This window comes from Heloderma suspectum, chromosome 1 (assembly GCF_057233095.1).
Source record: "Heloderma suspectum isolate Gila_16-S chromosome 1, 16-S_ref, whole genome shotgun sequence".
Classification (NCBI taxonomy): Eukaryota; Metazoa; Chordata; class Lepidosauria; order Squamata; family Helodermatidae; genus Heloderma; species Heloderma suspectum.
The window spans coordinates 114,965,907-114,993,320 of NC_139458.1; the positions used below are offsets into that span (position 1 = coordinate 114,965,907).

The window sequence follows — 27,414 nt, forward strand, 5'->3', positions numbered from 1 at the left end:
TTAATTTCAAAATGTCACTTTAATATTCCAATTCAACACTAATTAAAAACAAAGTGAAACATTCAAGTGGGAAAAATTGGTTTCAGCCCCAAACCCCATAAAAGATAGAATCTATTTTGGCATTATCAGAACAGATTATTCAGAGGCCCTATTATATTAATTTCATAACTAAAGTTGAAATAAATTTGAATTGGATATTCTGGTTTCTCAAACTACAGCTTTCAGTATTGTACACTATAAGAACAGCTATATACATTCATTTTGAAAAATTGTAAAACAATAAATGTATGTACAAGTACTAAAAATATGCAAACAGGCACATTCAAATATTAACAGAGGAAGAAAGGAGATGTTGTGGAAAAGGGAGAGGAATTAACTTTCGGAGAACTTTTATTAGAAAGAACTACAAAATCAAACCCAAAAACATTTACACTAATAATGTAATGCAAATATAAAATTGGTGCATTGACTCTGTACACAGTACACTAGTTTCAGAGAAGGAAGCTGCTTTCACCCAGGCAGCTTTGATATTTTTCACATAATTTTTTTTAAAAGAAAGCCTACTAACACAATGATTGTTTTAATGCTACAGTTTTACAGCAAGGACAAACTAAAAATAGCAGCAGTTTCACATGGCATCTTTCCACAGCTTATTCCTGTGGTCTAAGCAATGCCTAACAAAGTGCTCCCAGTTGAATACATGACTAAAATTCACAATAGTTTACCTGACACCAGGTATGGTTCGGCCTGCTGGCCTTTAGCCTCTTCTCATGGCATTTCTTCCCTCCGTTCCAAACAGAGCAGTTTACAAACAAGGCCCTTTAAAATACTAGGAAAATGCCTTTCATTACAATGCATTACAACTAAAAAGCAGCACACCTAGTGGTTAACTCTGGATGGTGTTATATACAATGTAACTGAAAGGCTTGAAAGTTAGTATCCTAGATTCTTTTGGGAATAGGGAAACAGTTATTTAACTCCATCTGGTAAAATTAAAACTGTAAAAGCCTTCTTTATAAAACCATTGACAGTGATTAAAGAGAAAATAAGAAACTGAATCCTCTCTTCTGCTCTTAGTTTAGCCCATCGTCTTCCTTTGCCAGTTTTATGGAACAGACAAGTCAGTATATTGTGAGGCTAACTGAACGGTTCATTTTCTTTCCAGTAAGACGAGTTGTTCTGTTCTGTGCTGTAGATCTAGTTGTCATTCGATCTGTAATCTGTGCTCGCTCTTCAGCTGCCGCCTTTGCCATTTGTGCTTTTTTCAGTTCCCTGGAAGGAGGGGAAAAAATGGTTATTTCCTCTCCATATAACATTGCTAAAGCAAGCTGCATCCCAAATCATTCCAAAGAAACTAAGGCTACAATCCTGTACACCAGGGATGGGGAACGTCTGGCCCCATCCAGCCTGCTAGCTTCTCCCCCAGTTCACACCCCCTCACAAAAATATCTTACCTCCTGATCCAAGATAAACAGATTTCCCCACCTGAAAACATTTTATGTCTAGTATCTAGAGATTGGAGATTAGTAATTTCCCTTGCTTCCCCACCCCCCATGAATTTAAGGCTTTTAAAAAGCCGGGGGGGGGGGGGAAGAGAACAGATGACACATTTTTAGAGGAGGGAAGGCAAACTCTGCCCTCCCCAACCCTGTGACTCTCCCTTGAAAAATCACCCGTCCCCACTGAAATCAGGCTTTTAAAAGCCTCTAATGGTGCCAGTGGAGGTTTTTTAAAGCCTAATTGCAGTAAGGGGAGAGGAGTGAGTTTATGTGAGTGCAAGAGAGAGATTCTGTGGGTTTGTGCGTGAGAGTCTGTGAGTGTGTGTCTCTTTGGCTTTGCGTGTGTAAGAGACTATCACACTGGGGGCCACATGCCAGCAGTGGGGTGGCTTCTCCTACATTGGGATATGGCCCTGCCCACTGCTGGTATGCGCCATCACAGACATGCTTGCCGAGAGCCAATTTGGCTCTCGGGCCAAAAAAAGGTTCCCCATCCCTGCTACACAAACTTAGCTGGGAGTAAGTCTCCCTGAATTCAATGGAACTTACTTCCAAGTAGACACGCAAAGCATTGCACTGTAAGAAGAATTCAGGATGTAATCACCCCATTACAATTGTTTTGGTCAAGCATTCCTAAAACCACTGTTTGCAGAATCACAGTGGAACTTTTCCCAATATTATTAAATTGTTGTTGTTGTTCAGTCGTTCAGTCGTGTCCGACTCTTCATGACCCCATGGACCATAGCACGCCAGGCCTTCCTGTCCTCCGCTCTCTCCCGGAGTGTGCTCAAGTTCATATCCATTGCATCAGTGATGCTACCTAGCCATCTCATCCTCTGCCGTCCCCTTCTCCTGTTGCCTTCAATCTTTCCCAGCATCAGGGTCATTCCCAGTGACTTTTCGCATTAGGTGGCCAAAATATTTGAGCTTCAGCTCCAGTATCTGTCCTTCCAATGAGCAGTCAGGGTTGATATCCTTTAGGACTGATTATTAAATACCCCTTTCTTAAACTCCCAGTTTTGGCTAGGACAGGGATCCCCAACCTTTTTGAGTCAGTGGGCACATCTGAAATTTTGACAGTGTTTTGGCCACTTTCAGAAAATGGCTGCCATTGGAGTGGGGGCTTTCCCATTCACAAAATGTCTGCCATGGTGGGCATGGGCAGTCACAAAACACCAATTTCCCAGATGTCAAACTGGCGAACTAAAAGAAAAGTAACTTCCCCAAGAACCTCAGTAGAATACAGAGATTGAGTCTGAGCTCCAAAACACAAAACCATTCTTTTGAACCTATAGTTTTCTGCTCCAACACCCTTTTCACAGAAGGTAAACTGATGGGGCTCAGAGATAATTAACTTGGCCAAGAAACAGTACAAGGCAGAGGTGGGGTCTCACAAAACATAACAAAATACCCATTTTACAGGTGAACTCAAAGAATCTCTCTCTCTCTCACTCACTCACTCGCACACACACACGCAAAACACCCACCCACACCACAAATCAAAACAAGACCCAGGCAACACACGCTCCATGTCAAAACCAACCAACCATTAACACACACAAACGCAAAACATACAACACTCATTCCAACTCCTGCCCCCACCTTGAGTCTGTCTTCTTGGGTAGCTCACCAGCATTCCCACCATTTTCTCTTTTTTCCTGGGCACACTTCAAAATGAAGCACTGAATTGCAGCCATCCACCATTTTTATTTTTTAAGAAAATCTCTGGGGGCCCTGAGGTGTTCTTAGAAGGAAGGATGGCATTGGAGGTTGGCACTTCATTTTGCGGTATATCAGCCTCCCAGTTAAGAAAAAATTATGAGGAGTGTATCTATCACTTTGACTTCCACTTTGTAGGACCAACAGCACGGACAGGTTGCTTACCTGTAACACTAGTTCTTGAGGGGTCATCTGTGCATTTATACATATGGGCTCTGCAGCTCCGCAGAGCCTCGATTTGGGAAATTTTTATAGCTGGGGAGTTTGGGCGGGAACCCTTCCCCCACTGCCCCAGTACACATGCCCCTAGCAGGTTCCCACTGATTCCTTCGGTTCATTGAGACTGACACCAGAGCCTCAGAACCAAGAGGAAACTTCAGTACCCAACATCAAACTTGAGTACGACACTGAAGAGGGGATGGCAGGTGGGTTGTGTGAATGCACAGATGACTACTCAAAAAACTAGCTACAGGTAAGCAACTTGTCTTTCTTCATGGTCTCTGCGCATCATACATATGGGAAAATAGCAAGCTGACTTACCAGAGGTGGGTCTGTGTCCTAGTGTAGAATGGAAACAAATGAGCAGTCAGCTCTTGCCCGAACTCTAGCCGATAGCGCCAAATAAACAACTCTGACCAGGTTGCAGCATGGCACAGGTCAGGCACAGTGACCCACCTTTGTCAAATGTGACCAATGCTGCTACCACACGAATGAAGTGAGCTCGGACAAATGGAATGAGTCCAGTCACTTCGTATGCTAGCTTGATCATCTTGACCCATGAAGCCAAGTGCTGTGTCGAGAGAGGCTGTCCTTTCCGCATGCCTCTGAGGCAAACCAGGAGGCAAAATTGCTGTTCTCAACTTCTAGAACGCCAAAGCCCGTCGCAACATCCAAGGTACGCAATGTCAACTCCAGATGTAGAAGGGTAAGAGAAGAAAGTTGGGAAAATAAATGTCCTGGTTCAAATGGAAGTCCAAGGCAAGCTTAGGAAGAAAGGCAGGATCAGGCTACAGAACCACCTTGTATTTGTGAAAGGCAAGGTAGGGAGGATTCAGATGCAGTGCACACAGCTCACTAGTATGCCATGCTGAAGTAATGGCCACTTTCCAAGACAACAAGCACATGGCCGTGGCTGCCAAGGGCTTGGATGACAATACCTTCAGGACGACCAAGGCTCCAAGTTAGTACTGTGGCATAAATGGGTGATGCCCATTTTAATTCCATATAGGAACTTCTTCACTGTTGGATGCAACCAAAATGAAAACCTGAGGCAGGAATTGCCTCAGTATTGCTCACAGGATTCTCCACACTGTGATGTTGAATGTCAGCAGGTCTGGATGTCGAATCCAGCCTTGCTACCTGCTGAGGTGCGGTACCAACGGAAGCCAAATGTGTTCTCCAGGCACCATCCTCAGAAGAGGTGTAAACCAAAGCTGACAGGGCCACCACAGGGTGTTCAAGGTTCACTATGTGAAGTCTATCTGTCCTGATCTCTGCCAAGACCGGCGTAATTGGAGGAAACAGAGAAGATCTAGAAAAGAGTCCCCGTCCACTCAAACACAAAGGCATTTCCTCTTGAACCCACATTGCAGCATGCTCGGCTGCAGAACACTTGGCAAATTGTATTGACCCTGCGTGCAAACAGGTCAACCTCCAGTGTACCCCGATGTCCGAATAGGGTGGCTAAAACTGTCCTGTCCATCTCCAGCTCATGGGAGGTCAGCGGGGATCAACTACGTCAGTCGGCAAGCATGCTGTCCACATCAGCCACGTGGATTGCCACCAACCCTATCTGACAGGACATGCACCACTTGAAAATACGAAGAGTCAGGGCAAACCGGGAAAGTAATCTTGTTCCTCCCTGGTTGTTCCAGTACATGACAACAGTAGTATTGTCCGAGGTGATCTAGACCAGTCTGCCCACCAAATCCAGCTCAAACACCCTGAGAAGCCTTGTCTACTGCAATCAACTTCAATAAACTAATGTGTTGGGTGGCTTCATTGGGGGACCACTGACCATACACTGTGAGATGCGAGCAGTGGGCTCCCATCCCGATAGTGATGCATCTGTAGTTACTACCCGTGGAGAGGCATGCCCCACGCTAGGTTGTCTGGCATAGTCCACCATCACAGGTAATCCCATATCACTGAGGGAAGATGTCGAGTCTTGTCTGGCGAGCATCCTGATTGGTAGTGAAATTGCAGATGAACCTGTTCTGCAGAGGTCTCATATACTGATGGACATAGTAAATGACCGCAGTAGTTGCTGCTATTAAACCGAGTAGGTGCTGCTGCTAACGCTGTCATGGATCTCTAAACAAGTAACTTGCCACCAGTGATGTCAATATGAAAACCTGATCCCCTGGCAGAGACATGGGAACCCAGGAGTACCGCCATGAGCTGGAGTCTTTGTGTAGGCTGCAGGTGGGACTTCTTCCGATTGACATAGGGGCCCAACTCCTCAACGAAACTGCAAGTCATTTCTATTGACTGAAGAAGCTGACAGCTGGTTGATGCAACCAATCATCTATGTATGGATAGATCTCGATACTGTACACCCCAAGATGACAGCAGACCACTGCCATACACTTCATAACCACCCTTGGAATGGTTGTGAGGCCGAAGAACAACACCCAAAATTAATAGGTATCTATCCTGATTGTGAAGCGGAGGAATCGCTGGTGTGACATTGCAATCACAAGTCACTTATGAAAGTAGGTGTCCTTTAGGTCAATCAAGGAGAACCAGTCTCCCTAGAAAGGTAGCAGGAGGATGGATGATAGGGGGACCATGCAGAACTTCCTGAACGTAATTATATTTATTTTTTGAAGGTCCAGAATCGAACTGAGACCTCCATCCTTCTTTGGTACTGTGAAATACTTGGAATAGAACCCGTGGGGATGAGCATGAGGTATGGGTTCAATTACGCCCTTCTCCAGGAGTGTCTGTACTTCTTGGTAGCAGACCTGCAAGGGGCCGTTACTCGGGCCGTTACTTGTACCATTCTAAGTGGAGGGCGGGAGTTGAACTTGATCCTGTAGCCCCTCTGGATGATGGAGAAGACCCAGGAGTCTGCCATGATGCTGGTCCATGCAGGAAGAGGACAGAATAGTGCCGAAGGTGGGTGGTCAACCAGAGGGAGGGAGAATGAGGCAAAGGTGATGTTGGTTGCTCCTGTTACACTTGTGGCAGAAACCCCGGAACTTTGAGGAAGAGTACTGTTTCCTCAATACTGCAGGTTGTTGACATGATAGCTGTGTGGATCCTGACTGTTGGTATGGGTACTGTGCGGTAGGCAGTCGGAATCAGCAAGGCTGTTGGAACGTTTGAGGTTGAAAAAGCACATACAGCAAGCCATAGTATATGCCTTTTGGACCAAGTCCAGATGAAATTAAAAAACGCTTGCTCCTTGGGAGGAAAGCTATGGCAAACCTAGACAGCATAGTAAGAAGTAGAGACATCACCTTGCTGACAAAGGTTCGTATAATCAAAGCTATGGTTTTCCCAGTAGTAACGTATGGCTGTGAGAGCTGGACTATAAGGAAGGCTGAGCGCCGAAGAATCGATGCTTTTGAACTGTAGTGCTGGAGAAGACTCTTATGAGTCCTCCGGACTGCAAGGAGGTCATATCAGTCAATCCTAAAGGAAATCAACCCTGAGTGCTCATGGGAAGGACAGAGACTGAAGCTAAAGCTCAAATATTTTGGCCACCTAATGCAAAGAGAAAACTCACTGGGAAAGACCCTGATGCTGGGAAAGATTGAAGGCAAAAGGAGAAGGGGACGGCAGAGGATGAGATGGCTAGATAGCCTCACCGATGCAATGAACATGAACTTGAGCACACTCCGGGAGAGAGTGGAGGGCAGGAAGGCCTGGCGTGCTATGGTCCACGGGGTCACGAAGAGTCGGACACGGCTTAATGACTGAACAACAACAAGCCTAGCCTGTTGAAAGGTAAATCCTCAATCCAGGATTGAGTCTCCTGAGAAAATCCTGCAGACCTCAACCAGGCGTGGCAATGCAGGGTGATGGAGCCCACAAGGACTTTGGCATCGCAGTCCACCCGACACCTAGAGATGTTAAGTTGCTGTATGGACGCCTGCATCGACTCATTCTAGAAGACCCAGGGAAAATCCTTATCTTCAGGAAGATGCTCAAACAACTGTCCAACTTTGTCCCAAAGGAACAGCTGGTAGCCAGACATAGCCCAGTAATTTGAGACCTTGGTCCCTAGAGCAGCGGAAGAGTAGAAACACCATCCCAAGAGGTCAGGACGTCAACCCTCCTTATCAATTGGTGAAGAATGTACTCTGAAATTTTCCTTGTGCTGCCTCCACTACAATTGAATTTGGGGATGGGTGATCAAAGAGATATTCAGCATTAGTGTCCTGGATCTGGTACATCCCCTCCAAACACTTAGACGTGGAAGGAATAGAGAAGGCCTTCCACGACTGTTTTACCACGTCCAAAAAAACAAGAAGGGGGATTGCCACTGGCCAAGCAAGTTCGATATTAACCACATCAAAGACCAGGTCCTGAATAGTGGGTGTCATGTGTTGCTAGTCCTGGAGACTGGGCCATCCGTAAAATTTAGTCCAAGAATTGACCAAGGTCTTCTGATGGTGAGACTGCATCTTGCAAATCAACACCTGTGTCTGGGGAACACAGTGAGGGATGAATAGAAGACTGAGATACAGAATCAGATTGAGAGCCCTAAGTAGTGGAAAGCAGAGATGAACAGCAGTGGGACAGGCCCGGACTTGATAGTGCCCTTCAGGAGGAGTGAGTCCATCTCTGACAGAAGGATGGGAGATGGGGTGGAACAAATTCAACCTACAGATGGAACTGTGTTGAATTCAGTTGTGTACACCCCCCACCCAAGAAACATTAGTCCCCCAGGGGGACTAACATTTGAAGGAGTTGGTTCTTTTGCCCTGTTGGGTTCAAAAAGCTCAAAGGAGCTTCAGTCATTCGATGGACCAACAGTGGGTGTAGAACCTGTTGCTGGGCTGATGAAGTTGGTAGAGAAGATGTGATCGTAGGTAGGGGTTGGGGAGCCATTATTGGATAGGATGGGAGAAGAGTTGAAGGCGCGTGATTTGAAGTAGCAGCAGCATCTGAGTTGCCAACGGCGACAGGAAATCACAAGTAAGTACCGGAGGAAGAGCAAGGAACGTGCCCTCATTATCCGGTGGCATCGACACAGTAGCAGATGTCCGATGATGGTACCGGCAAGTCTCTTGTTCATAGGAGTCCATGAGACGGTAACAGTAATGAGTATCATATGGTTACAGTCCTCTTCCAAATTTCTGGCTCTCCTGTATGGGATATCTGAACGCCTATCTCAATCGGAAGCCAAAGAACTTGATCAGCATTGAGCTTGCTCGTACTGTCTTGGTGCCTGACTCCTCTGAACTTAGGCCTCCGAGAAAAGAGAATCTGGTGAATCATGACGTCTCTCCTGGTATCTCTCACACCATGGTGACCGGTATGGAGATGGCAAAGCAGGTAGGAGAAGGCTACTTTATTCTTTGTCCATGTCCCTGAGGATAAGAAGGACCTAGTTCATATTTTCCAAAACATAGCTTGTCAGATTAACACAGGTCGTCATGCCACTAATTGTGGCTCCAAAGTATGGTGGGGGCTGTTGCCATGAGACAGCATGCTTGGCTACAATAGCTGGGGTTCACCAAGCAAGTTCACTCTCAGATAAAAGACCTTCCTTTTGATGAAGTGCTCTTTCATGCAAAAACAGATCCACTTGACAGGGTGCAGCACCTCCATACTAGAGCCCGCAAGATGAGCATCATGACTCAGCAAGAGCTCTATGCGTGCTCTTGCCCATGGTACAGAAGCTCCTTGCCAGCTAGTTCTCTCAATCCCCAGGAAGGCTGCAGAATTGTTGCGCCTCTTTGAAACTGGTACTTGCATTTTTAGAGTCTTCCATGTCCACTAATGGCACACTGTGTGCAAGAAGAGAATTGACTTCTCTAAATGGCATGTTTGAATACCCTACCGCTCACCCCATCCTGCACGAGTTCTTTGGAAATTGCCTGGCTTGGTTCTTTCTTGCTTGGAAATGGATCTCGTCAGACTCTTGGGTTCTTGACATTGTTTCTTGGGGGTACGCAGCTGAATTCATTTTATTTCATTCATTTCTGGGCAGTTCACAAAAATTAAAAACCATTATATAAAATATAAAAACCATTCACATAATGACATGAAACATTCAACACAATTTCATCTGCAGGTTGAATTCATTCCATCCCCATCTCCCATCCTTCTGTCAGAGATGGACTCACTCCTCCTGAAGGGCACTATCGAGCCTGGGCTCATCCTAATGCCATTCACTGCAACCTTCCTGGTCACCCACCAAGAGTACTGGCACTTGCCAACTTAGCTGGCCCTCATCACTCCAAATTGAAAGATGGTCTGTCACCTGGACTTCTGTACTCTCAATTCACACTGTGGAGGATCCAACCACTGTGACCTTTTCGGACAAGGTCCGTTGTGTCCTTAACACAGTGCTCTTACAAGGCTAAATGGTCCAAATTCATAGCATTTTCTTCCCATTAACTGTTAGTTGCCTGTTGGAGCACACGTTTAAATTCTTTTTATCCATGCAGGATTACAGGCTGGCACTCTACTCCATGAGGCTTTACTTGGCAGCTAACTCAGCATTCCATGATCCAATTAGTCTGATTAATCTGTCAATTAACTTCAGCAAAACAAAAATAATGTTTTTTTTCTAGATGCAAATCAATTAATAACTGGATAATAGATGGACAGCATATAGAGCAAGTAAAGAAGTTTAGATATTTGGGTATTATGTTATTTTCTACACTCTCCTGGTCCACTCATAGACTGTACGCAGTGCAGGCAGCTCCGAATACTGTTAAGATAGTACTCCAATTTTTTTATACTAAGCAGACACAATTTCTTCCCACTGCCTTACAAGTATTTAAGGCCAAAGTTCTGTCCCAGTTGTTGTATCGTGTACTGTCATGGATCCAAGGATTTAACTCAAATATGGGGAGTGTTCTTTCAAACTTCTTGCACTCGCTTTTTGAAATGCCAAGATGTGTGTCAACTGTTGGTTTACAACTAGAGGCTGGCCTTGCATCTACAGAATGCAGGGCTTGGCCTCTGCTTTTCATTATGGTGAAAGGTTCTTTATGCTGAGCTATCTTTCGGTTACCTCTATCTCTTACAAAAAGATGCCTTTACCCATCTGTGGTTTTAAGAGCTCTATTATTAAACTGCATCTACTAGGCCTTTCTATGGATTTCCTCCGCATAAAATATTATCTTGCTGTAAAATCCTTTTTAGTAAACCCTTTTTTAGAACGGATCAAGGATATTGATTTTCAATATTCAATATGAAATGCCCACAGATTTTGCTCCCCAGTACATCTGGGCATAACTTTTGAATTCCCCAGGTATGCCAGATATTTGGATAATTTGACCTTCCCCATGTATCGCCATACCTTCTCTAGGGCAAGATTTAACTGTCCCCCTTCGGCCATATTGGAAGGGCGCTATCAGGATGCCCCATATGAGGATCATTTGTGTCCTTGTGGAGATGAAGTAGTCAAAACTTTAGGTCATGTTTTCTTTGAATGTCGCCTCCATAGGGAGGAACGTAATAAATTACTATGTCCTATTATGAGGAAATGCCCTGGAAGGCCACCAGAATGTTATTTGGAATTTTTTTTGGCTGGTATAAACAAATCAACAATAGAGGTAGTGGCTAAGTTCCTCTTTCCCGTCCAAAGATCTCGTAAGACGATTTCTTTATCTTAACTGTAACTCCCATTTTATATCTCATGTTTTAACTTTTGTATCATTTTGTTTTAAATGTTTATATTTTAATATGTTTATGTTTAAATGACTATACTTGTTTTCTTCTTTCTCTTGTGTAATGATTCAATGTTTATATTTCTATGTTTTAATGATTATGATTTATTTTTGTGGTTTTAATGGGTTTGTGACCGTTCCAATAAATGATGATGGTAAGTCTGTTTTCTCACATGCCACAGTTAAAACATTTGTTTAGAGGGTTACGCATCTTACTCCTTCCACAAAACCCTTGACCTCCATCCTGGAGCCTTTTGATTGTTCTGGTAGGATTTATGGGGATGCCCCTTGAACCACTGGTGCTTACTGATGCTCAATGTTGTCTTTTTAACATCATTACTTCAGCACATCACGCAGGGCTCTCTGGGTGCAACCCCCATATATGGCGTTTCATAAAGACAAGATGATCCTGTGACCTCACATTCCCCTTCTATTGAAAGTAGTCCCAGAGTTCCACCAAGAACAAGTAGTCTCTTTACCAATCTTCTTTCCTTCGCCATTGCTGCCACTGGAATAATCTCTACACTGCTGAGTGTCGTATTCTATGTTGATTACTCCTGGCAATTCGGACAAATTCAGAAATTGTTTGTATGTTACCAAGGGCTGTGCAAGGCTTACAGGTCTCTGCCCAGTGCCTCACGGCTGACTGAGACTATCTGCTTAGCATATCAGATTGCAAAGCTTCTGGACCCTGAACTGATCCAAGCCCAGAAGGGCCACAGCATCTTCCGCTGCCTTTGCAAAAGGTATTCCTGTTCCAGATCTCTACAAGGCTGTGCTCTGGTCCCAGCCATTGATCTCTGTCAGGCAGTACAGGCTGGATGTCAGAACTCAGCGAGATGCAGCTTTTGGAAGGGCGGTACTTCCCTCAGTGCTGCCATAGCACCCCTACCCTGCCTCTGGTAATTTGGCAGCTTGCTGCTCACCCATATGCTTGATGCACAAAGATCACAAAGAAGAAAGACAGGTTGCTGACCTGTAACTCTAGTTCTCTGAGTGGTCATCTGTGCATTCACACAACTCACCCAAGGTCCTCACTCAGACTGCTCCTTTCTTCCTTTAGCTATCTGGTGGCTGTGGCAGTCTGGGGAAATCGAGGGAAAGACGGGAGCTGCACCCAGGAGGATGCATGTTGAAGTGGGGTGGGGCTTCCTGCTAAACATCTTTCAGCTCTAGAATATTCCAAACAAGGCACTGGACAGGCACAGAACCCATATGCGTGAATGCAGAGATGACCACTCAAAGAACTACAGTTACAGGTAAGCAGGGTGGATCGATTTAAATCATGAGGAAAAAAGGCTGATTTAAAAACGAGTTTCCCATTGAAACTTTCATAAATTTGCTGAACAATGGTGCAGCCAGTCATTGTTTGCCAGGCCTGGTGCTGCTTCAGCACCATTTTCCCCCTCTGATCTCTCCTTCCTGGAGTAAACCTAGCCAATCCGGGATTCCACAGCAAGTATGATGTCACTGAGGGCAAAACATCACAATGCTGCCTGGAATGGCATTTGGGTGATCCTTATCAAACAGGCATGCATCACCTATCCTCCAAGAAAGTAAAGTACTTGCGAATTTATAAGGCGTGGGTGGGGAAACCACACTGTACATCATTTAACATGAGATCTGTGCTGGATCAGACCAAATGCCTACGTGGTCCAGCATTCCATTCTCACAGTAACCAACCGGATGCCCATCGGAAACCCACAATCAAGGCATGACTGCAATAGCTTCCTCCCACTTGTGCTCCCCAGCAACTGGTATTGAGGGGCATACTGCCTCCGATACGCGTGCTATTTCCTTTACATCTGCAAGCTCTTTGCCATGTGCTAACTGACTACAGATAAGGACGGATCCTTTCCCTCTTCAGTGGTGGCCTTGGTAAGTCACAGAAAGGGTGTGCTTTTCACATCTGACTAAAATGTACACAAAGCTCCCTTTGACTCAGTTGTAATGGCATCATTTTCTAAAATGATGCCAACTGTATAGATACGTGCCTTTCTAACAGTATTTATTTTCATTTCTATACCGCCCAATAGCCGAAGCTCTCTGGGCAGCTCACAAAGCTGTGGTTGACTGGGCAAAGTCTGGTGGTGCCCTGAAGTCCAACATCCTTCTGAGCCGGAAGCCACAGAAGTGACTTGCATATCCTCTGCATACTTTTTATGGTCTTATTCAAAGGAGGAATCTGCGTGCCTCCCCCACTGAGAAATGTAGAAGCTGTCCCCTCACTGGGGCACAGGATCTCTCCATGGAACTGTATACCTCTGTTTTTCCCAAGCACATAGCTCTAGACGTTGACAAACCAAAAATATCCATACAAACCTCAATGCCACCTCAGCTTTCTGTGTTGGCATAGTTTTGATTTACACTTAAAAAAAAAAACAACAACACCTGAAGCCAAACTTCTGATAGCTGCTTTACTTCAAATTCCCCTGTACTACAGTCAATGTGCTACAGCTTGTACTTCAGGAAAAATGGCAAAACCTTTTGTTTTGTTGTATGGCTAAGTATTTTCAGTCAAGTCAGAGGTTACATAAGATACAATAGATTCTGGTACATGGCCGTTAGCATCATTTCTCAGCATTTTGAAACCAAAGTTGGCAAGGTATGGATTCAACTTACTTCTGCAACAAAGAGTTTTTGAACTTTTCGGCATTCAGTTCTATTCTTAGCTGCTCAGCACTCTTTCTGGCAGTAGATAACAGTGCAGAATGCTTGACAAGAGCAACTGCTGAGGGTCTTTTCTCTGGATCAGAGTTTATCATAACCTGAAAGAGATTAAAATTACAGTTTACTAACCTTCCCATCCTTACATTGGAGAAAAGAAAAAAGGTGCAGCATGCTGCCACAAGCACTTATCAACCTCTTACTTTTAATAAGTCTAATAACTCCTGAGAAAGTACTTGTGGAATTCTAGGCAGTTTCCCATGCCGAATTTCATGCCACTGATCCCCATTGGCTGGCAGTGGTTCAGCACCAGCAGCACACACCACAGTTAGCGCAAGAGCAAAAATATCTGCTTTCGGCAAGTAATTATAGTTCTGAAAAAGAAAGAAAAGGTTAGTTTTCAGTACAGAATATCAGCAGTCCAGACATCCAGGACAGGTTTACAAGTTGTTGTTCCGTTCATGGAAGAAAGGTCCTTCTATGAATGCAGCCCTCCCTTCTGTGTAGGTAAGTTCTTTCCATTAACAAAGCGAAAACTTCAAACCCAAGGCCCATTCAGTCATATGCAGAGTCAATTTAGCTTCACCTAACAAAGCATTACTTACCTCTTGCAAAACTTCATTGGCAAGAAAGCGACTATCTCCTTCCTCCACTTGTGGACTGGATATTCTAGTGACATGACCAAGATCGCCTACATTGAAGTTGTAAAAGAGAAGGTTTTACTTTCTAAAAAACAAAGGTTGCATAGATAAGCGTAATTCCATGCTCCCTTACCTATTTTAAACACAACTCTACTAGATGACCACTCATCATCATCACCTTCTTCAGATATAGTAGCTGGAACTGAAGTCCTAGATATAAAGATATTGCCTGCCAAAAAATAAAAATAGATGTCTATGTCAAAATGTAATCTAGCTTCAGAGGTTGTAGAATTTGAACATCCCTCTTTGCTTCTTTGAGTAATTAATACAAATAGTAAAAGCCTTCTTGGAAAGAAGCCAGATTTTTAGATAGTGAACAAACAAGCATAATCCTACAAAAAATGCTAAAAACAAAACCCACAGTTGGCTAGCCATATGTCTCAAAACTGTTCTCCTTCATTGTATTCTGTACTCAAACGAAACATTTCCGTTAGTAAGGTGTGGTTCACTGCTTATTGTGCTACCACATATTCAATCATGTCCAAAAATGTTTAGCACTTCCAATGCACAACAGGCCTGATCTTTGAATACTTACTGGGCTTTATATCCATGTGTACCAATGACATTGAATGGATATACTTTAAACCATGAGCAACTTGCAGTAGCAGATCTTTCAATTCTGGTTCACTGAAGTAGCGCATATTTCTATAGTTTTCACTTATGGCATCAGCTAAACTGCCACCTACAAACAAAATTAAATTATGTTAGCATAAAGGTAGAAAATTGCCTTCCAACTAGCATATTTTCTTACATTTAGTAACATTTAATAATAATTAGTATTTGCACAGCGTTTTCAAAAGTGCTTCATGTGCATTACCTTATTTATTTAAAACATTTTATAACACTTACTATAAAAATAAATGTAGATTGAAGATCTAGTTGCAATCCTTACAATAACCCTGTAAGGTACATCAGTATTTTTTCCCCATAATGCTGGTAGGGGACTGAGACAGAGAGAGAGTGGCTTGCCTAAGGCCACCTAGTGAGTTTATAGCAGAGGCAAAATCTGAACTGGGGACTTCCCAATTTGTAACTCAGTCTCTTAGCAGCAGCTCTAGATGCATGTGTCCCCCTCCCCGCCCCAAGAACTAGTTATAGTATTATAGAACATTTATACTTTTCAAATCCTTCAAAAAAATACAAACAATGAAAGATATTGGGGTAAGGTATCACCAGTATGCTGACGACACCCAGCTCTATTTCTCTGTGACATGTTCTGAACTGGTGCCTGGATGCAGTTATGGCTTTGATAAAGGCCAATGAACCGAAACTGAATCCCAGTAAGACAGAGACCCTATGGGTTGGTAGTTTCCAGGTCTGGGAATTGGGGCATTTGCCTGTTCTGGATGGGGTTGCACTCCCTCTGAAGGAGCAGGTCCATAGTTTGGGGGTGCTCCTGGATCCATCTTTGTCAATGGAAGCCCAGGTGGCCTCGGTAGCTCAGAGCACCCATTACCAACTTCCACTGGTGTGCCAACTACACCTGTTCCTGGATAGGGATAGCTAGCCACAGTGATCCATGCACTGGTTAGACTGCAATGCACTCTATGTGGAGCTACCCATGTGCATGGTTCAGAAGCTGTAGCTGGTGTGGAATGAAGCAGCTAGGGTGCTCACTAGGACACCCAGCTATGCTCACATAACACTGTGTTAAAAGAACTGCACTGGCTGCCTATTAGCTACTGAACCACGTACAAGGTTATGTTATTGCCATATAAAGCCATAAACAACTTGGGACCAGGATACCTAGCAGACTGCCTTCCCTTATATATACCCTCTGAAGATCTTATACATAAGATCATCAGAGGAGGTCTTGCTGGTCATTCCAAAACAAACAGAATGTTGCCATGAACAACATCAATGGCTGGCCTTCTCTGTAGCTGCATCCACCCTCTGAAAAGCCCTCCCTCGTGCAGTTTGGGAGGCAGAAAATGTAACATCTCTTAAACGCCTCCTGAAAACACACCTTTTCACAAGACTTTCTCTTGGCTGTAGCTGCTGTTTAGTTTTACATGGTATTTTTAAACCTTTAAAAGTTTTATATTATGTCTTGTTAAGTTGTATTTTATGGTTTTAATTGTGAACTGCCCAAACAGCCTTGGCTATTGGGCAGTATAAAAATGGAATAAATAAAGGGAGCATTCACAATGGACTGAACTCCAAAAGGTAGACAACTAGGAGTAAGCCCTGAAGAAGCGAGTCTTTCTTCTAAATATGTATAGAACTGCACTGTAGGAGAATGAGCTATGAATTAGGAAGCCCAAGTTCAAATCTCAGCCATGAACTTTTGAGTAGTCTTGGGAAAGCCACTTTTTCTCAGCTTCCCCAGCTGTTACATTGGAATATTAATCCTGGCCCATCATGTATGATCACAGTAACACTAACAGCCCGGTAAGCACCATACAAAGAAATTCATAAAACAACTGTAAACTAATAGCGTGCTTTTGTAAAATTTGCCATAGTAAAACACTACAACAACTAGCCCCACTAATCATTTATAAGTTCCTTTCTCAAAAACATCAGGCCCTGTATTGCAACTGTCTCCCCTGTCGCTCCACAGCCTGACTCACCCATGTGGTCAGGCTGCAAGGGTATCTTGCTGACAAAATCCTCCCCGTAATCCCTACAGCAGAGGATAAGAGACACTAGTGGCAATGGGAGAAGGAAGGAGATGGAAGCTGCGGAACTAAAGGTTAACCCAGGAAAAAGTAGATGGCACTGGGAAGAGAGAATGTGGAACCTGATCTCCCATTCATACCCCTTCTCCTGGTTTGCAGCTGAGCCTGCATTTCTACCATGGGACAACAGATGGAGCTAGAAGAAACACAAAGCAAAAGCCACAATGAGGCAAATTTTCTTCCCTGGCAGTTACTGCTGCCTACTGAAGAAAGCTCAGGGCACCCAATCAGCTTTGCCTGGAGAGTTGGGGCTGTGCCCTCAGAGGCCCCTCACAGCAGTATAGAACAAAATCAGTATCTGACACAACCATTATCAGGAAAAATATGTTTTAACATCTAACCTCAATCTTTAAAGTACGGGTTAGCCCCATGAATAGGGCTAATTACAGTAACCCACACCCACCCCGCAAATATTATCTATTTTGTAGGCAAGAAATTAAAGTGCATTAACCAGTCTAGGGCAGAGCTGCAGACAAGACTTTTATTTTTTCAAAAAATCGGAAAAATTGAACAATCTTGGATTACAGGGAATCCAAGTGAAACATGATTTTTTTAATGTTCTCTGTAAGATTCCCAGCATGATTTATTTCTCCCATTCCTTATTAAGAAAAACAACCTTGAGGTTTGGGGTTTATGTAACTCACTGGCAGTGTTTTTAATAGTTCCCAATTAGACCCCACTCTCAGGAAATGCTGCCTCAGGTATAAAACCTTTAACCGCTGCTACTAAAAGAAAACTTCCCTACCTAAAATAAACTCAGCAGCACAGTTCTTATGTAATAGGCATTGGATTGACACCACCACTAGAGATAACCTTTCAAACTGAACAGAAATGAAGATTTTTAATTAAGGGGAACTGTTTACAAAGGGAATAAAGTCACTCTTCAAATAAGAGGTTGATTGCTTAATGGTTCTTAAATTAAATATGCTTGGTTACCATTCTTAATAGGCAAGATAATCTTTCCCAGTTATAAGCTCTCAGTAGCTTTCCCTTCACACCAGATTTTCCTAAACTCCACCCCACAACCAGGAACAGGTTTAGGAAGTTCCCTAAACTTTCGCACAAACAGGAACAGATGCTGTATATCCGTCTTCCTCTGCCTCCAGCTTTTCCTGCTTCTTCTGATTTCTGGGATGATTCAGATGTTTCAGGGACTACTTGCTGAAGTTCCCTCTGGTCACACATAAAATAGGAACCTAAGATGCATTAGGTATAACTTGGTTTGCTCATAAAATTATCACGCTTCATCTATTACATTTCAAAGTATAGTTTATTCAAACAATTATTACAAATGTACTGACAGGGTTTACTGTGATATTTTAAAAAATTAATGATAATTTTATGAGCAAAGTTATATATAATACATTTTATGTTCCCAAAGTAATAAAGTGACATAAGATCAGTAAAGAGTTCTTAAAAAATAAGTATTGCATATTTTTCAATCTCCCCACCCCACTCCCCAAAATGGGGTAGGGGTTTCCCCCCCATGGCTTCAAAATATCTGGAAATTTACATTTCTCCTCAGACATCTGTTTAATATCCTACTACAATTACTCTTCCTTAATACCTAGAATTCAGAGTAGGGCAGATTCAATAAGAGCTTTACTTACCATTACAATACTCATTTTGTATAAGCATATGGTCATCTTCTGCCCAGGCAGAGAAGTATCTGACTACATGTGCATGCTGTCCCAAAACAGCATGGGCATAGACTTCTCTAAGAGCATTTTGCCTGCGATATTGGAACAAAGTTAGCATTTCAAGAAAGCTTTACTTTACAGGAGATAAGCATAGCACTGATGTCATATAGTACCAAAGGAATAGTATTTTTTGGATTGCAACAGATATAAATGAGGGCTTGTTTTTGTTTTCCTTTAAAGCTTCTTTAGACAAGAACTTACCATGGTTCTGCACAACATAATTATGTCGCGTAACTTGGGCAGAGCTTTCACCAAAACAGAGAACATTATGTATAAAAAAAGCACTGCAGATCCATCTACATCTGTGGTTGTTCTGGATACATCAATCGGCCTGGGGCAAATTCTAAATTTTTGATTCAGAAATTGGTATATTCAGTTGAATGTCTATTTTTGCAACTATAAATAATTCAGCATTCTAGTTACAGAGACAATACACTGGTAAAGCAGTACATACTTGAGAGGATTATTTTACAAGAATAGTATGTACATCAGAGTGAAACACAAGAACACAGGACGGTTGGGATTTCATAGAACAGCGGGGTTGGAAGGGGCCTATAAGAACATCGAGTCCAACTTTTACAAATACTCACTCATCAATTGAGCCAGCCAAGGGTTTCTTAGATCGCTTTATTGCATAGATGCAACCATCAAGTCTTTTCACACATTTGAATACTGAACCAAATTCTCCAGACCCAATCTTCTCCAATTCATGAAACTCTGTTGCATATCGTGATTTCATATTACTTTCTGTTATGCTGATCCGCTGAAATGATTGAGACAAAGATTAATGTCTCAAACCGAAAAATGAATCCCACTGATTCCAACAGAACTGAAATGTGCTCACTTAATGTATGGGAATTTTATTTTTTTTACCTTGGCAGGTCTGACAGTTTCATCCTCAAGCTCTCCATCACTTGCTTCCATGTCCTCACCACAGGAGCTGAAGTAAAACATATAAAAATGAAAAGGAATGCTATGAAATCTTCACTTTCCTTGATAAGGTAAATTAGGATGAAGGCTTCCACTTTTCCAAGCAATTTAATCAGCTTCACAATCTGTGGCAAAGACAAAGGGAAGTATCCTACACTGCATATTCGCTAGCAGGACCCACCACTTGTGCAACGAAAATCTAGAGGGTCTTAGGGCAACCCTGGAAACAAGCGGAAATGCTTGTCTCTGGAATGGGGATGTCAGTGGAGCTTGCAGAAGGGAACTCCACTGACATGTCTCAATACAGAAATGCGCATTTCCACTAGTTTCTGGGCTTGCATTAGGTAGTGCCAACTCCCCATCAGCAGGACCCACTCACTAGTGGTGGGTCCTGATGATGCAATGGAGTGGAAGTGCAGCAGCAGTCATCTGCTATCACCACACATCTTTCAGGTGTCTTCCTTCAACCATCCAAAGGCATATTCTGAAGAATGGATGACAAAGGTAAGGTGGGGAGCAGGGAGGGTGCTACAAGTCCTGAAGGAGCCTATGCTGCCTTGAGGTGATGTGAATTTATTTGAATATATTATGCCAATGAATATTGAAAACTTTTCAGCAGAGTAAGACTTTGGTGTCAAAAACAGGGAAGTGAGATGGGTGGAATGGGACTAGAAAAAATGGGGGGAAATAGGTATGCAAATGGGAGTAGGGACAGAAATCTTATCTGTGGAGAGAAACTAGGGTGTTTGCAGCTAGTCCAACATCTCTCTCTTGAACATGGGAAACCCACCCATATTAGCACTTTAAGCTGAGGGCCAAACTAGACCTTATGCTAAACGGGCAGCTGTCAGGCTCTAACCATGTCCTAACACTATAGTGTTCCACATTTTCCTGCCACCACACCACCAGCACCCTATGGTATAGAGCAGAGGTGATGCAAGATCATGACATCAGAATACAAGCTAAGAGGAGCTAAATGTACTGCTACTATTTTGGCAGCGGCCATGCATTTAACATAATCTTTTGGTTCAGATTATAATTCCAGTATTCACTAACCACAGTTTATGAAGCTGGGAATGAACGTTAAGGCCAAGTGTTCCTCCTCTCACCCCTCCTCTCCAGGCTCGTTTTAAGCTCAAGTTCCTCATTACATCCAAACTAGTGACATCCTGGCTTATTTTCCTGGTCTGTTAACCAACATTAAGCCAGCGTTCCCCAGCAATGCAGAACGCTGGCTTAATATAAGCCAGGATCTTGACACAATGGGATGGGCACACAGCCCCAATCCTTGTTCCCAGGTTCATATGGTTTATGAAGCCTGAAACCAGGCTACTTTGTCTTGTTGTTGTTGTTGTTCAGTCGTGTCCGACTCTTCGTGACCCCATGGACCATAGCACGCCAGGCCTTCCTGTCCTGCGCTCTCTCCCGGAGCGTACTCAAGTTCATATTCATTGTCTACTTTGTCTACTTTGGCCCAAAGATTCTGTTCAAGCTATTGTTTTCAATGGTTTAGACATTACAAGTTTTATAGTGCAGTTGTGGCCATTGGCATTCTTACACATCACTAATTATCTCTCTAATTATTCACCCTGTAGATAAAGCTAGTAAAACACAATTTCTTCACTTTTAAGACTGCATCAACTCATTGCTATTACAGGCATATTTCTCAAATTAACAACAATCAGCTCAGACACTCACTCATTCCAGTGTGTTCTCTTCCTCCTGCGACACTGTGCAACTGAAGACTGAAGGAAGACAGAATCTGGAGTGAAGGGATTAATGTTCACGTGAGGTGCTTGTCCCATGTCAGATTCCTGTTTTACTAGTTTTCCAATGTTCATAAAGAGAGAGCCACCTCGAAGCTTAGCTGAACTCGAGCCCATTCCTTGAGCTCTGCAAAGTAGACTCTGAAAAACAGAGATAATTAATGTGACAAATATGTTGATTTATTTAACAAATTAATCATCATTTAAAATTTAACACATTAAGAGAGCAATCCTACTGGGATAGGCAGCCACCTCTGAATTCAGAGGTGACCACCTATCTAATTCAGGGCAGGAGAAGCGTGGAGGGGACCGTCCCGGGACCCCCGTGCTTCAGCTGCCCTGCATTTGCGGCTAGACAGCTGATTTCAGCTGTCTAGCCGCAGGAAGTCGGAGCGGGGGAAGCAGTGGCTGGATGACACACTGGATGTGTCGTCCCGGATTATGGACTTCCCAGTCTCAGCACGCCCCCAGGAACATCCCGTTTTCGCCGCTCTACACTTCTCTTCTGAGCGCAGAGCCGTTCCGCGCTGCCTACAAGGCAGCGCAGGAGGGGATGAAGGTCGGTTCTCAAGGAACCAACCTCGGAGAGCTCCTGGGAACAGACCTATCCTATGGCCATCTAGCTGCTGACTAGCAGCCATAGGATTGTGCCCTAATGATCTTTTCAAATACAACACTTGTGCTTCCTCTGACACATCACTATGACATAAATTGGTTCCTTTATAGTCAACATAATGCAATAACTAACTTTGATCAGAGCAATGAATAAAACAAACCATTTCAAGTACAATAAAATATTGTGCTACATTCACATAGCTTCAGGCTTCTTAAGTTATACTAAACACATAGAGCTGAGGGTGGAAAATGCCTCCACCTGACTTTCAGCAGCCCCCTTTTCCTCTCAGCATCCCACAGCATAATCTCCCACATTCAGGAGGGTCCCCCAACCCTCAAGAGAGGCTGGGGTGGGCAGGCAGGAAAGTAATCTTCCACCAAACTCCTTCTGTTGATGCTTCTTGGGGTCAAAGCCAATGACTGATGTAAAATAACACAAGGCATGTAAAATAACACAAGGCTCTTGTGAAATACAAGGAAACTATTTTATTTATTAGACATATTTGTATCCCACTTTCCTATATGAAATTCCCAGGGCATCTAACAAAAACACACACAACCAAGACAACATAACATTAACAGGTTGTATCCAAAGTTTTCATTCTGTGAGGAACCCTTGCAGGAGTGGAATAAAAACTTTGGGTCCAACTCAATAAATTTAAAATGACAGAATGCAACATAGCAGCATAGTGATTTAAATAATAAATACGCTGAAGAAGCAAAGTATTAGCAGCAAACATTTGGCAACTGCTATGGCACTGGGGCCCCTCTAAAATAACAGGTTCTATACCATCTGCTGAAAGGCCAGCAAACCTTCTATGAGAAAATGTTCCAGAGGTTGAAGGTGACACATGAAAAGGCCCATACCAACTGCCCCACTTCAGGGACAGGAGATTACACAGTAGGGCCTCAGATGGTGATTTAAGCATTAAGGTAAGCTCATGTTAATGGAAGTAGTCCTTCAATTACTCACTTGTATCATGCTTCTAAAGTAAGAACATCCAGGTTTTCACTTATAATTACAAAACCAAAGTATTTTTGGAGACAAAAGAAATTCAATTTGGTCTTATGAGATTGTACAAATATTTATATTCGACCCTTCCACTGCAGTTGCAGCACTCAGAGCATCTCACAACTACTCATAAAATCAAACATATAAATAAACTATCAATGAAAACAGACAAGCATACATGCAGCAGGTAAAACCAATCTAAAAAAAAAAGATGGGGGCACCCACAGAAGAATCCTCAACTTAGCAGGTGAAATACCAGTCAGAATGAAGTGTTAGCCAGGTGGAAAGGAGAGAAGGGGCCAAACAGATCTTGAATGTAAGGTGTTCCATAATCTAGGTGCGGACAGAGAAAACCCTCTCCCATGTCTAACCTAGCTCTGCCTTGGGCACTATCAGAATACAAAGAAGACCCTCCCTAGTATATCTCAGGGAGTAGCCAGGCTAATATGGGAGGAGATGGCTGCTCAAGTATTCTAGACCAAAGCCATTTAGGCCTTTTAACATAATCACCAACTCTCTAAATAGTGCCCAGAAATGAATTGGCAGCCAGTCAGCTGTTGTCCATAGGAGCATATTATGCTCATCCTATGATTACCAATCCTTGCTATTGCATTCTGGAAGGAGGGAGCAATCCTATGGTCCATAGACAAGAGTTGGGGGAGGGGGCATAGGATAATTCGGATTCCTGGATCTGAAGTTGGAGACAGTGCTCTGACCGCAGATCCAGGAATCTGTGCTCCTCGGAGAGGGGGTAAAGGGGATGTGCTGGTGGGCGGAGACTGGTGAAGCCAGGAGGCTCTGATGCCCCCCCCCATGGGTGAAAAAGCCCTTCTAGCCAAATCATGGAGCAGGAGGAGAATGAACGTAAAGACTGCCTCCGCTGTTCTTTGTTCTTCCTACTCTGCATAGGATGCCTGTAAGCCTCTGAGTTCTGAGGCTTACAGGCATCACCATAGGATTGTGCCCTAAATGAAGTTTCTAGACACTCTTCAAAGGTAGCCCCATACAGAGTGCAATGCAATGATCCACTCTAGAATCAATTAAGGCAACTGTCACCGTGGCCTCATCATGGATACAAGCATCCTGCAAGTTTATCTTGCAAAATGTTACATTATAGCATCCAGCACTATCTTATTTACTTTTCATATTCCATTCTTTCTTCAAAAAGCTCAGTCACTTCATCTACATACTGCTTTTCTGTGTACAAGAAATCAATTCACCAAGAAATGATAGAACAAAAACAGAAAACATTGAGTTGTATCCAAAGTTAGTCCAACTTAAGTCCCATTCATTTCACTGGGTCTACTCTAAGTAGAACTAACATTGGCTACGACTCAGGATGTTATCTTACTTTATCTTCACAATAACACAATTGTCTTCCGTCATAGCTGGCCAAGGATTTGAACAGAGGTCTTACTGGTTCAGGTTCAACCCACTACACTGCAGAAACAGATATTCATTAGGCAACATTGCATATTATGGTAAGCCACTTTAAGTATTATCTGAATAGAAAAGCAGGATATAAATATTAAACTAAACTAACATATGCATACATCCTCAAGACAAGCAACATTAGTCTGTCAAACAGCTTTCCAACTCAGTCGGTGTATATAATACTTTACATCTCTCAGATGCCTTTACATATACAGCAACTTTACTGAAAATCTTCTAAGTTTTAAAGCAGTTGCTTTGCTTAAAATGTCACTTAAAAGTTTTTCTATAGTTTAAGATCTTTGCTACTACTTTCTAAAGTTTTGGAGTCTAAACTGTTAGAACAGCAGTTTGATTTCATAATACAAATGGGAGTGTTCCTTTAACTGCTCTCCTAAAAGTAAACAATCCAAATTCACTAAGCAAACTGGAAGGCCAGCCTTAGGGTCATAAGGGTCTAGAGTAATTTTCCTATGCTGGAATAAGCAGCTGCAGCAGACTGGCCATGCACTTTGCAACGTTCGTGAAGACTATTTTAGTCGCAATTTGTAGTTCAGTTACATAATCTTAACGGACAATCTGTGGGCAGGACCTACCAATGATGCCAACTTTTTTTGTAAGAGGCAAGCTAATTTGTTATGTAATGAAGATGATGGAGGGGCTTGGCACTGGAAAAATTAATTCACACCCTTGGCACTAATATATGAAGTGGATATGATGGAATGTTGTTTTAAAAGTTTCTCCAGCTGATGGCATCAAACAGAAGCCATTCTTTAGTGGTACTCTGCATTTTATAATGCTGGCTGCTATTAAAACATGCCACATGTTAGCAAGACAAGGAAAATCCAGTATCAGATGCAACACTATTTGTAATCCACCCAGAGAACATTAGTTATTGGGTGGATTAGAAGTGTAATAATAAAATAAATAATAAACACATTATGGCACAAGCACATTGGGAGAGCATGTATGTGCCAACAGTGTCCTACTTTATCAGATAGTGAAGTAGACGAGGACGATAAGTGCAACATTCCCACAATGTCTGAAACTTCATCACAAGCTTCCAGAACTCTGTACTTCACCTGCCCAACCAGGTCTGCATTTACCAACCTTCTCTCCGCCCGCCCCGTAATGTTTGAGATGTTCTGCAGGACGGTACCCGCAGAAAAGCATGCTCCAATTGCAGGTCTTTGTTTTGAACGAGCCTAAGGCCCCCACACGGATCCATCTTCCCTCTGAAATTGCCTGCTCAGAAAAGCTGACAAAGGCAGAAGGGGCGTGGCACCTATTCTCTACAGCACCGCTAGTAGCATTGCCCTCGCTCAATACCATGCTTTCCCCTAAACGAGACAGGTTTTCGTTTTTTTACTCTGACCGAACGACGGACTGCCGCTTCTGCCAGGTCATGCTATTAGGGAGCCAAACAGCTTCTACAATTCTACTTTTTACCATGGTAGGCGGAGTAGCCAAGGGAGCCCCCTTGAGAGTCACAAATCGTCCACGTGCTCGGAGGCAAAAGTCATACGGCAGGTTCGGGGCTTGCCTGGAACGTCCCCAGCAGAATCTTGAAAGGCCCCCTTCCCGTAAAGCGGTGGTACGATCGCCCCTGAGCACCCACCCATTTTGAAGCCCCTCCACCAGCGGTGGCGCCATCAGCTGCTTCCCTTCCTCCCCCTCCCCATTGTCCTCCCTTCACCAGCCGTTTCTTCCTCTCACCTTAGGCGTGTGCGGGGTGTCGAAGAGGCGCAGTTTGCGGAAAGTCTTGTGCGGCGGCGTGCCGGGGTAGTCGGGCAGCGGCGAGCCGGGCTCCTGGTGGTCCCGGTACCGGATCGCATCGGGGCGCGGAGGAGACGGCTGTCCGCAGTAACGGCGGGAGCCCTTCAGCGGCGGCGAGCCGGCCATGAAGTAAGCCCCGGGTGATTTCACGGGCGACGAGGAACCGAAGCCCTCCTCCTCCCACGAGTCCCCCTCGTCGCTCGGGAGCGCGGGCGGCGCCAACTCCATGGCCGCCTCCTCGGGCGTCCGCGGCGGCGGCAGCTCCCGCCGAGCCGGGGTGCGGCTGACCGAGAGAGGCGAGTCGGCCTCCTGGAAGGCCGAGTCTTCCCCGGTGCTGTTGCCGCTGCCGCCTCCTTCCTCCTCCTCCTCCTCGTCGTAGCCGTCTTCCTCCTCCTCCTCCTCACAGTCGCTCCCGCCGCCCGAAAAGAGGAGCTTCTGCCGGATCGGGGCCGCCGCCCGCCGGGTTGTTAGGCGCCGCGCCCCTGCGTTCGGTGGCTGCTGCTGCCGGCTCAGGAAACTCATGGCACGGCCTCGCAAAGAGTGGCCCGTCCCGAGCTTTCCCTCGTTCAGACGGGACGCTGACAAGCGCGATTCCGCCGCCCTGCGGCCAAGCACGCGTCCGCGCGGGTTCACACGGCTCGAGCGTCGCGTTTCCCCTTGCCCGCAAACTCTACCTCGCTTTACTCCACCCCACACGCAGCACCCTCTCCCGTTCAGACTCCGCGGCTTTCCCGCGACCGTTAGTCACGTGGCAGTCACGCCAACCAATCCCTCACGCCCCCTCCGTTTGAAAACATGAGAGGCGGGAGGCGGGGCCGTGCGTGGCGACGTCAGACGGCCATTTGGCGCGAATTCGGTGCTGAAAAGGGGACGGGCTGGGGCGGCCGTATCTTGGAGGCTGTTTCCGTGTGATGCGCAGTGGGGCGGCGGCAGGAGCTGGGCTTGGGTGTGTCTTTAGTCGCGTAGGGGAGGCGTGTGTTCGAATAGAGAGGGGGAGGCCGCGGGCAGGAGCGCGGTTATGTATTCCCCAGCAGGCGCGCTCGGAGAGTCGAAGAGTAGGTTTG

General features: G+C 44.3%; 1 protein-coding gene across 2 annotated transcripts; it reads right to left on the reverse strand.

Annotated features, from left to right (window-relative positions):
• Nucleotides 1-27,072, reverse strand: WEE1 (WEE1 G2 checkpoint kinase). 2 transcript variants are annotated; one of them, XM_084854346.1, is made up of 12 exons: nt 26,291-27,072; nt 24,495-24,578; nt 21,449-21,657; nt 19,694-19,760; nt 19,411-19,583; nt 18,731-18,852; nt 14,978-15,124; nt 14,516-14,611; nt 14,347-14,432; nt 13,945-14,115; nt 13,697-13,842; nt 1-1,272 (listed from the first exon to the last, which is right to left on the reverse strand). In XM_084854346.1, exons 1-12 carry the CDS (start codon nt 26,870-26,872, stop codon nt 1,122-1,124), a joined length of 2,034 nt encoding a protein of 677 aa, XP_084710472.1. In that variant the 5' UTR covers nt 26,873-27,072; the 3' UTR covers nt 1-1,121. The 2 variants fall into 2 exon arrangements, with proteins under 2 accessions (XP_084710472.1, XP_084710482.1); XM_084854356.1 differs by lacking the exon at nt 24,495-24,578.
• Nucleotides 27,073-27,414: the final 342 nt, after the last annotated feature.